Genomic DNA, 12,328 nt, shown 5'->3' with positions numbered 1-12,328 from the left:
TTTCTGTCGGTTCAGCTAAGTAGTCTGCAGCACTCAGTTACGGCAGCCCTGGCAAGCTAACGCCCTTCTCGTTCCTTCCCCACCCTCAGCGACATGGGAGAGATGCCACTGGGGCTTCCCAGTGAGAGGAATGAAAACCAGAGATCTACCTCTACCCGCCCCCCAACCCCTCTCTTGTTCCAGGAACTTCGTGTTGATCCAAGGTCGTCGGAACACGAGCACACTCCGTATCGGCTGAATTCCCTGCTGCCATTTACTGGTGCTCCCCACGTGCTAGGCTTGAAATACTCATCTCAATCCATGCTCACAGCAAAACTCTGCAGGATGGCTACTGTTATTCCCATTTTCAAACGAGGGAACAGATGGCCACAGGTTAAGGCAATTTGTCGTGAGTACACGACAGATTTGGAATCTGAAGGTGGGCCTCAGCCTGACGGCCGTGAACCAACGCTCACTGACACTTGTTCTGTGCTACCTTCTGAGGCGTCCGACTCGGGACGACAGGGTCCAGGACAAGCCCAGACAAAGCCGGCAGAGCCGCCAGCCTCTGGCAGGAAGGCTCACATCTGTAGTGAGTAAGGCCACAAAGTCAAGAGGGCAGGTGTCCTTGCTGGGTGTCTCTCTCCTCTGCCTCCTGTCTGGACACCCTGCTCCCCACTTTTGCTCTCCGGGATGGTTCCCCACACCTCAGGGAGAGTGATTCTTCTAAAACTTAGCTAATCAGTCCTGGAAACCCTCCCATCTTCCGGGGCCTGGAGGCCTCAGTCAGGTAAGTGTGCACCTCTTGGTTTCAGCTCAGGTCATGATCTCAAGGTTCATGAGTTCGATCCCCACATCAGGCTCCGTGCTGACAATTTGGAACCTACTCGGGATTCTCTCTCTCTCTCACTCTCTGTCCCTCCCCCACATGCTCTCTCAGTCTCTCTCAAAATAAATAAATAAACTTAAAAAAAATTGTTTTAATTAAAAAAAGGGGGGCGCCTGGGTGGCTCAGTCGGTTAAGCATCTGACTTCAGCTCAGGTCATGATCTTGTGGTTCATGAGTTTGAGCCCCGCGTCGGGCTCTATGCTGACAGCTCAGAGTCTGGAGTCTGCTTCAGATTCTATCTCCTTCTCTCTCTGCTCCTCCCCTGCTCGCACTCTGTCTCTCTCTCTCTCTAAAAAATAAATAAACATAAAACAAAACAAAACTCCATCTTACCCAGGGCAAAATCCAAATGAGCCCTATGAGGCCCTACATGATCTGCCTGCCCTCTCTCTCCGCCCAGCCTCTGTGAACCCATCTCCTAACTCCCTCTTCTTTATACATGACTTTGTAAGCTGCTGCCGTCCCTGCTGTTTCTAGAACCTGCCAAAGACACTCCTTGCTGTTCCCTTGGCTCTCTCACTTTCCTCAGGTCTCTACTCAATCGTCACCTTCACAGAAAGGCCATCCCTGAACACCCTGCTGAAAATAACACTCTTTTTTCTCCATTAACCTTTTGGCCCTATACGCTCCTTATTTTTCTTCAGAGCACTTACCAGGCCCTCACAGTCATGTTCATTTGTTATCTGTCTCCCCACACTGGGGATGGCAGCTCCATGAGACCACCCTTTCTGTGGGATGGGGCACTATCTCCCAGGCCTGGGCCAGGGTCCGACACATAGTAAGTGCTCACTAAATCACGGATGGATGGGTGGGTTGATGGACGGACACCAGAAACTATAACAATGGAGAGTGTACACAGCAGAAACACAGAAAATTGCTCTAGACAGAACAAACTGAGGGTTGCTGGAGGGGATGGGGGGGGATGGGCTAAATGGGTGATGGGCATTAAGGAGGGCACTTGTGGGTGTTGTATGTAAGTCATGAATCACACAATTCTCCTCCTGAAACCAATACCACACTGTATGTTAACTAACTTGGATTTAAATAAAATCTTGGAAAGAAAAACAAAATTGCTCCTGATGGTTGGTAAAAGGTGCCATTATGAAGTGGCCTGAGGTAGAGGGTCAACAGAAAGAACAAAGAAGGCCAGGGTGAGAGTCACAGGAAGGCTGACTGAGATAAGGTCATGTACTTTATATGCAGGCCACTTTGTGATTTTTAAAGCAGGTGGCGTCACCATGCAGGAATAAGCCACACAGGACGGACGACACAAAGTCAAGGTGGGGAAGACATTCAGATCAATTCAGGGACTCAGCTTTCACACCTCTGGACCACAGGGAAGTCAATGAACATCCACTCCTATGAATCTTTTACAGCTATCAAAGAAAAGGCCAGAGAAGTATCTAAATGAAATCACCTTAGGTTTTTATGCCAGTTTTAAAGTTAAAAACTCAATACTTACAGTTCTGGGTTCAAATGTATAAAGAGCTCTGAACACTTTAACTTGCCCTAAAAGAGAGGGAACAGATAAACACATGATCAATTCTTTCATTTTAAGTTTACTCTAATTTTTTTTTAATGTTTATTTATTTTTGAGAGAGACAGAGCATGAATGGGGGAGGGTCAGAGAGGGAGACACAGAATCCGAAGCAGGCTCCGGGCTCTGAGCTGTCAGCACAGAACCCAACACGGGGCTCGAACCCACAAACCACGAGATCATGACCTGAGCCAAAGTCAGACGCTCAACCGACTGAGCCACCCAGGCACCCCCTTAAGTTTACTCTAAATAGCATTATCCATTATATTCTTCAGAATACCCTAATTAAAAGCCCATGTGAGAAATTTGTTTTGAAATTAAGTGCTTTTTTTCAGCATAGAAGGTATTTTGTAAATATTTGTTAAATAAAGGCATGAATAAACACACACCTTTGGGGATGATTTCGCCTCTCCTTCTCAAAAAACAGGAACTACACAATTATTTGGACTTCACTTCTGTCCTATATAGAGCCCTTCCAGCCCTAGGATCTAAGTTTAAGGTAAGCATTTAACATAAAGAGATATTTAATGTGACAATCAATGGTGGTTTAGTATTATTAAATCAATTATTTAGAACTTTATATTTTCCAAAAGAAAAGAAAAAAAACATGGAGAAAAATAGTATCGGTTGGATAAAAATAAGATTCCGTTAAGTCCCAAAACAGAGTGCAATAACTCAGCAAAGAGGAGATCATATTCATGAAAGCTGTCCTCCACTCTCCCAAACAAGATCCCTATTAATATGCCCCTTCCCTGTGTTTCCATAACACCTTATGTTAGAATAAGTGATTTGCTGGCCTGTGTCATTTGGGAGCAGGAAGTTGGACCTGTTCAATTTCCCAGCACCACCTAGCATACAGTATGAACTTCATAAATAATTACTAAATGAATACGTAAGAGAACAAATTCAAACAGTAGGAAGAAGTCTACAGATAGAAAAAAAAAAGAGGTCTTTTATGAAATAAATAGATTTAGAAGGAATATCAAAATAGAAGGACTACCTATTTAAAATGTGATAACAACTCCATATCAGCACTACAGAACATTTATTTATTCATATTTTTAAAAATTTTCAATTATTTATTTATTTTTAAAGAGAGAGAGAGAGAGAGAGAGAGAGAGAGAGAGAGAGAGAGAAAGAGAGGGCAAGCAGGGGAGGGGCAGAGACGGAGACACAGAATCTGAAGCAGGCTCTAGGCTCTGAGCTGTCAGCACAGAGCCCAATGCGGGGCTGGAACTCACGAACCGCGAGATCATAAAATGAGCCCAAGTCAGGTGCTTAACCGACTGAGCCACCCAGGTGCCCCGCTACTACAAGAACCTTTAAACATGGCTGCTGCCTACAAGAGCATCATTCAAAAAAGTGGTCTCCAAGATGCAACACAAGAGGACTATTCTGGAAGTTATTTACATTTTTGTCTTATTCTTTTTCATTCCTATTTTAATTTGTTCCACATATTATGTTTTATAATATAACAACTTAATAGGATACATATGCAACTTGTAATACACATGTATTTATTGGGAATAAGTACTGAAAACCTTTTGCTGAATAGAATGTTAAGCATTATGAGGACGGGTGTTTATGTTTTATGAGCAAGATATCCAAGTGCCTAGCACAGTGCCTGCCTGGCGCATAGGAGGCACTCAGTAATTATTTGTTGAATGGATGAATAAAAGAATGGAAACATGCACTGAAAAAAAAATCAGAAAGCCAGCCAACAGCACTGTCCAACAGAACTTCACGCAACAATGGGTAAGTTCTACTTCTGTGCTAGTCACATATGGCGACAGAGCACTTGAAATGTGGCTAACGTGACTGGGAACTGATATTTAAACATTATGTAATTTTAATTAAGTTAAATTGCCACATATGGCATGGGGAACAATAGAGGTTTAGAATATCAAAAAAAAATGGGAAATGACCGTAATGTCCATTAAGAAGGGATTACGTAAATCGACTCTGATTCATCCTAAGAATGCTGCAGACAGATCTGCAGACACGGACACAGCAAAGACCCTGCAAAATATTCAGTGACAAAAAGCAGGTTACAGAACAGTATCCCGAATACTATTCATGTTGACAATATACACACGCACACGTACACCCCTTGAATGGTAGCACCAGCTATGGGGAACCTTCACCTTCTCCTTTATGTATACGGTTTATATTCATGACACTTAGCATGTATGACTTTTATAATCAACAAGAACAGTAAAGACACTTTCACGGCAGGCGGTGGGAGCCTGGGGAGGTGGGGCTGGCTATCATCCTTTCTCTTAAATGCCCTAATACAGAAGATCCCCTGCTCACATCCCCTGTCACTCAGCATGTTTGCAAGGAAACACTATTTTTTGCAGTCTGAATTCTAATGCCCCTCCTTCCCTGCTCGTCTAAGGGGAGGTTTATAGGCAGAAGCAAATACGAAACGTGTTTTCTTCTGGAGTTTTTCACACACCCCCGCAGCCCTGAGAAAGGAAACACGGAACGGAAGGAAGAGCTGCCAGGAGAAATACCTGTGGACCCTACTGGCTCTCTGAGAGGGGAGAGCGGTTATCTTGATGACTTCAAACTTTCCAAAGAGAAGTTATACAAGGAAGCAGTCCACTGGTGACCAAAATCAATGACAGAACGTTCTCATCCTTGGAGGGAATGGCAGCAACGAGATGAGCTATGGCTAACTGTGGAAACCAGATCCAACGTGAACTTAATGAGCTTACGTAAAATTCAACACCAACTAAAGAACCTGAAAAAAAATAAATTCTTGGAGTGTGCCTAAGCCACTGAGTTTTGTTATCTTTTGTGACTGTCTTACTTAAAATGTTCCCAACTAAAAGGAAGTGGGAGATTTATTTGCATTTTGATTTATATTAAACATTGAACATCAAGCCAGTCTTTTACGTGGTTATACAAGGGAACATTCTCTCTGTGTGAAGCTGTACAAAACACTTTCACCTACATGATCCTGTTTATTGATTAATGTTGGGATGTTAGCCTCGTGGGGCTCCCTTTTAATCCATATATTATAAAAGTTCTGGGCCTTAATTTATTCAATTCTCAAACCTGAGTCAAACAGAAAAGAAACAATGCAAAAAAGCAAAAAAACAAAAAAACAAAACAAAACAAAAATACCAGCCAGAGGATATGAAAGAATTGCATACAGATTAAAAAAAAACAAAAATGACTTTCATGGTTACAGTCTACCAACCCTGGTTAGTCTCTCAAGAGAATAATAATTAATGATATTTAATTCACTGAGCATTTTTACATATTTAATTCAACTGTTCTATAGGTGTACAGGTTCACACAGAATATAAAGGACTCAGGGTATTCTGTGTTTCTATAGCACTGCCCTCACTGACACCTAAAAAAATAGTAATAAACATCTTAATAAATTATCAAGATAGGCACTGATCAATTCCAATTTTATTTATTCATTTTAAGTTTTTATTTATTTTTGAGAGAGAGACCAAAGATGAGTGAGGGAGGCAGAGGAGAGAAGGAGACACAGAATCCAAAGTAGGCTCCAAGCTCTAAGCTGTCAGCACAGCGCCTGACATGGGGCTCAAACTCGTGAACTACGAGATCATGACCTGAGCCAAAGTCAGACACTTAACTGACTGAGCTAACCAGGCATCCGAATTCCAAATATATTTAAAGAAGGCAGATTCACAAACATAAAATCGTGGTGTTCTTGGATTGGCAAAATCAGATGTCTTCTCCGGGCAGCACCCCCAACCTCGATCGGAAGGCTGGTTACACAAAACAAAGAGAGAAAGTGGAACCAGGAAGACTGTATGAATTACCTGGAATTCACCCTGAATTAAGACTGGAAAGAGGCCCGATCTTTTGTAAGATCCTTTCAGTGGATCTCACGTGAACTAGCATGTGAATGGTATTTAGGATTTCAGTAGGGCTGGCCTCCCGATGCAAGCAAGATAAGCAGATTCCCATGTTTGCAGGCAGCAGCTGGGCCCTGCTGGCTTTTCACTTTGCCGGCCCCTCACCTTGCCAGGCACACCCTTCCTTTTTCTCTGCAACCCCACCCTGCCCCTACAGAGACGGGCTCAGTCCACCAGTCATCAGCTGGAACCCTGTTTGCCTCTGGAGTGAAGGCTGAAACCCAGACTACAGCGAACGAATCCTTGTCCACAGCAGCGGAGGCAGATAGAGGGAAAAGGGATCTGGGAGGGGTCACGTACAGGCAACGGGTAAGAGACTTTTCTGTGTCTGAAGTCTGCCAACAGAATGCGGATGGGTACACCTCTGTGGCCCTGAAAGGGCACTTCGACGGACGTGGGGTGCACAAACTCAAACACACAGTTTCTATTCTAGTTTCTTCTCTGTTGGTGAAGGAGTGGAAGAAAAGCTTCTAGAGTGAGCCACAAAGACAGCATTAAAAAAAGGATCACTCACAGCAAAAGGACTGACTATTCAACATATCAGAACTTGGTTATCTGAAACAGAGGATCCATTTCATTTACATTCTGCTTAAAACCATCGCAAGGCCAGGGGCGCCGGGTGGCTCAGTCAGTTAGACATCCGACTCTTGATTTCTGCTCGGATCATGACCCCACAGTTCATGGGATGGAGCCCTGTGTTGGGCTCTGCATCGACAGTGTGGAGCCTGCTTGGGATCCTCTTTCTCTCTGCCCTCCTCTGCTCACTCACACTCTCTCTCTCTCTCTCTCTCTCAAAAATTAAAATAAACTGAAAAAAAAATGTTGGAAGGCCTAAGACCTTTTAGATGGACTTCATTTAAAATGGTTATGATAGGAGCACCTGGGTGGCTCAGTCGGTTAAAGCGTCTGACTTTGGCTCGGGTCATAATCCCACGGTTCACAAGTTTGAGCCCCGCGTCGGGCTCTGTGCTGACAGCTCAGAGCCTGGAGCCTGCTTCACATTCTGTGTCTCCCTTTCTCTGCCTCTCCCCCCACTTGCGCTCTGTCTCTCTCAAAAATAAACATTTAAAAAATGTTTTTAAATAATAATAAAAAAAATTAAATGGCTATGATAACGATTACATACCCACTGTGGTAGTTAAAACTAAAAAACACTGGCAGTGCTAAGTGTTAAGAAGGATACAGAACAACTGGAATTCTCAGACAGTGTCAGTGGGCGTGGAAACAGGTACAACCGCTGGAGAAAGTTATTTGGCAGTAGCATTCATTCAGTTTTTGTAAGTCTTAACATACCTTTGAGATCTTACATGACATTTCTGGGAAAGGAAATTGGAAAACCCCTCCTCTCACCTTTCGTGGGGCTAAGATGCTGTCTACAAAAACGACCCCTCCCAGACGGTGTTACTATCCCCAGAGTACAGTGAGTCTCAACATTTTTTTTAACTGCACACCATGAAACTAATTTCGTGGCTTTTAAAAATATGAAATAAAACAGAAGTGACCAGAGTACAGTGTACCTGGCACAAATAATTATGGTTTTGTGTGTTTATTCCGTCGGGACTGGACAGATGGATGGAGAAAGTGATGTTTCGTTCAGAAATTTACCAAACACACCTTTTGGCATAATGCCAAGTGGCCAAATGTTAAAACCAAATACTTGCCAAAGCCAAATGCTGCTTTACGGAAGGGACTATTGGAAAGCAAGTATAAATCTGAAGTTCTATTCAAAAAAATGTACTATGTTTACAATTTTATTGTCAAAAATTCTGGTAGATCCATTTTGAACATTTGATATAAAAGGGCAGGAACCGTAATTCCTCAGCACGATCCACAGCAGACTAATGAGAATTTGCAGAAGTAATTTCTGCAAAATTAAATGGATGCTCTGAAAATCAGGTCTGTGGAAAAAAGCAAGACATTTCGGTGCCAAGACAGCCGCTGCCTGCGGTGATTCTGCCAGCAAGTTAGGAAGCTTTCCTTCCTCCCTAATGGAAAGCGAGCGAGGTCAAGACTTAGGTGAAGACCCCTCACCTCCTGGACTTGAAGACTTGCTTAATGCCTGATGGTGCAATTTCACTGAAGCCTATCCCCCAGAGGAGACAGCAGTTTCCCCAAGATTATTAGCAACCGTCCTCTCTCAACACTACTTCTCAATCTATACCTATCATTTTTTTAATATTTGTATCACTGGTTTTGGGCACATAAAATTCACAGCCTGACAATCACCCTTAATTTTTGCAATATTTTGTTCTCCAATAAAAAAATATAGATGTTTATACTTTCAGTTGACTGAGTTTCCATACACAAAGCATAAGAGGGGACACTGCAAGAGTTACATACAGAGCATTTACCTATTTTTCAAAGCAAATGTTATGATAATAAATCCCAAAGGTCTGCCTTGTTTGCGTCACTGGTGCCCCCACCCTGGTTGGACAGGAGGGCTACCTATGCAATGTACAATCCTTGTTCATGTACAAGTTGCAAGTGTGCCAGAAACAACACCAAAGTCAGGCACCCCGCCTTTTGGCCAGTCGGCCAAGGCTGAATGGCAGTTTTAGGAAAAAATTTAAGGTGAATTCCTGTGTATCCCTATGGTCTAGTGTGTATGTGTGTGTACTTTTGTACGTATCAGATCATTGGATAAAATATGTATCCTACTGAAGATCAAAGTCAAAAAAAAGTTTAAAAGTGACCACACTATCTGATCAAATGAGGGATCTGTACAGGACTCTCTAAAGAATGAATAATATTTCCTCTATTTTCAAAATTCAGCTCGCATGTAAAAACTAATATTCTCCAATATGCCCCAGAGAGTTAGAACCGACACTGGAGCTTTTGAAAAGAAAGAGAAGGAAGAGAATTATTTGAATAGGGGAACATCATGGAAAAATAAGAATTTACCATATACACAGAGTTCTCACATTTGTCTAAGAGAATGCAGGGAATATCACTTCTTAACTTATACTCTGTGGGTATGAAAAAACTGTCACCGCCTTCGAATACTCTCAGGGCAAATAAAAGTATTAATAGTATTTCTACTACACATATTTAAATTATTCCATTAAACATGCAGGATGAAACAGGATGTTTTCTGCTCAAAAACAAAACAGAGGGAGTGTACATGATAGTATCCAAGAGTCAAGGCCATCATTTCGCCTGCAGGGTAAGAGGAAACAGCTGTGCTCTGTTGGGTCAACACAGGCTCCCCTGGGCTTTGTGGATTCCAACGCCCATAAATGAGGTGGTTAGTTCAGAATAGGCTTCTTGGTAAAGATCTCTATGCATGTCATTCCACAAAAGCCCACTGCTCTTGAAGATAAAACACAGAGGCTATGATCCTTGCAGAGAAAATCATCGTGCGAGCACAACGTTTAAGAGTTTCCCCCATAAAGGATGTTTCTTTCCTCGCACTTCCATTCTCGGATTCATTAAGTCAACTCCAATGAATTCTATTTGCATATGTGCCTTTAAAGGATATACTAATAAAAAAATAAGAACATAATATTTTCATCTCTCCTCACACCAACACCACCTCAACCAATCCAGAAAAAAAAAAAAAAAGCCACTGAAGAATTTGAAACGTGTCTTGATTTCAGCTGCAGGAATGCCAGACTCGTTAAAAACAGTAGCCAGTGTGTTTTCTGACAAGAGGGTTCTGTTTATTAACAGTGTGCCTTTCTTACCCATTTTTTCTTTTCCTTATACTTTTCAGGGCCTTTCAGCAAACTTGGTTACTTTTACATCTTCAGGAGCCATAGCTACTGGTTATTTTTCTTTCTTCTCCGCGGTATAGCATAAAAGTCCCAAAGAACAGGGTTCAAAATTTCAAAGGACACACTCGTTGCCAACTATGTCTTGACTGGCTAAAAATCAGAGAGGAAGCAATGGCCCCCAAAGACCCTTCACTCCCAGACAAACTGCTTCCAAAGTCACTTTGAGGACCCCACAGGGAACTTAAGAGAAATCTTTATTTCAGACCTTGGAATTTAACTTAAAAAGGTGACACTGGTCATACTACTTTCTGCAAAAGGCAAGATGAATCCAAGGGCCGACCCATGACAGCAACAGTTATTGCATGACCCAGGAACTAAGAATGATTTTACTTTTTAAAAAAAAAATTTTTTAATGTTTATTTTTGAGAGAGAGAGAGAGAGAGAGAGAGCACACAAATGGGGGAGGAGGCAGACAGAGGGAAACACAGAACCCAAAGCAGACACCAGACTCTGAGCTGTCAGCACAGAGACCAACGCAGGGCTTGAACTCACGAACCATGAGATCATAACCGGAGCTGAAGTCGGACACTTAACCGACTGAACCACCCGGGTGCCCCATAAGGTTTTACATTTTTAATGGTTGGGGAGCAGGAGGATCGAAGGAATAATAATATTACAAGACACATGAAAATTATCTGAAATTTAAATTGCAGTGTCGGTAAGTAAAGTTTTACTGGAACAGAACCCATATATACATTCTGTTCTATGGCTGCTTTCACTCTATGATGGCAGAGTTGAGCAGTGCAACAGGAAGCATCTGTGGCCCACAAAGCCTAAAATATTTACTATGTGGATCTTTATGGAAGAAAGTCTGCCTACCCCTATCCTCTGGCCCCTATTCCTGTTAGTAACGAGTCAGACCACAGGAGCATTAGCCCCAGCAGGAAGGGTCCAAATCAGTCTCTCACAGACTCCACAAGCAGTGTGGGTTTCAGCCTCATCCTATGTGAAATGACTGGTTGTCTATACATCCAAGATTGAGACAGAAGATTCTCTAACACTAAAATCTTTCATCCAAAACGGAATTCCCCATCTAAACCCATGTTTATGGGACACTTACCACGAACCAAGTACCATGCAAAGTGCTGATTTGCCACAACCCATTTAATCTTCAAAATAAGCCTGGGCAGGGGGCGCCTGGGTGGCTCAGTCAGTTGGGCATCCGACACGATTTCGGCTTAGGTCACGATCTCATGGTTCGTGAGTTCAAGCTCTGTGTTGGCCTTTGGACTGACAGCCTGGAGCCTGCTTGGGATTTTCTCTCTGCCCCTCCCTCACTTGGGCCTTCTCTCTCGCACGTGCGCACGCGTGCTCTCGTTCTCGCTCTCTCTCAAATAAATAAACTTAAAAAAAATGCAGGGGTGACCTGGGTGGCTCAGTCAGTTAAGTAACTAACTTCGGTTCAGGTTATGACTTCGCTGTTCATGAGTTGGAGCCCTGCATGGGGCTTACTGCTGTCAGCGCAGAGCTGGCTTTGGATCCTCAGCCCCCCTCTCTCTGCCCCTCTCCTGCTTGCACTCTCTCAAAAATAAATAAACATTTAAAAAAAAAAACTTGAAAAAAATCCTGGGAAATAAATACTTTATGTATGTAGCCTACTATATAGCTGGGGTAACTGAGGTTAGAGAAGACAAGTAACTACTCCAAATCTACACAACTAGAAAGGGGCAGACATGGAGTTTAAACCCAGGGCTTCTGGTCTCAGGACTCTGGATGATGCCAGCAGGCTGGGATTAAGTGAGAATGAACAAGTCAATTTACGTAAAGGACTTAATGAAGTTCCTAAGGTATTTTATGCACCCACAAGTTTAGCTATTACCATTTATTACAAATTTTTAGCTGATGTGAGGGGTCATTCCTTGTGTCTTTAGCGTCATTGGCAAGGCCATGAGGTCATTTACCCTAATCTTGCTCCCATACATAAGAGAATTTAACATTTATCACACCCCAGCAGAGAAATCTTCACATTTTTGTTAAGCAAAGAAAGTATAATACGTAATATTACATCTCTGAAGGGCTATCAAAGAATTAAATGTAAGTTTTAAGTTGCCATTTTTGAAACCTATAGCTACTGTCTTTAATCTATGTAAGGTGCCATAATAAAATGCGACAATCTGGGTGGTTTACACAGACGTTAATTTCTCACAGCTCTGGAGGCTGGGCAGTCTCGGGTGAAGATACGAGCCAACCTAGTTTCTGGTGAGAACCCTCTTCCTCACATGCACATGGCTGCCTTCCCACCGTGTGT

General features: G+C 42.7%; 1 protein-coding gene across 1 annotated transcript in view; it reads right to left on the bottom strand.

Annotated features, from left to right (window-relative positions):
* The window catches only part of OSTF1 (osteoclast stimulating factor 1), a 57,079-nt gene that overhangs the window by 29,141 nt on the left and 15,610 nt on the right, over positions 1-12,328 (bottom strand). The window contains exon 2 of the mRNA XM_019463580.2: positions 2,331-2,377. Within this exon, the coding sequence (XP_019319125.2) occupies positions 2,331-2,377 (47 nt within the window). The remainder of the gene's footprint in view (positions 1-2,330; positions 2,378-12,328) is intronic.

Source organism: Panthera pardus, unplaced genomic scaffold (genome assembly GCF_024362965.1).
Source record: "Panthera pardus isolate Hobbes unplaced genomic scaffold, ASM2436296v1 HiC_scaffold_20, whole genome shotgun sequence".
In the NCBI taxonomy this organism is placed as follows: Eukaryota; Metazoa; Chordata; class Mammalia; order Carnivora; family Felidae; genus Panthera; species Panthera pardus.
This window is presented reverse-complemented; position numbering and strand designations above follow the sequence as displayed.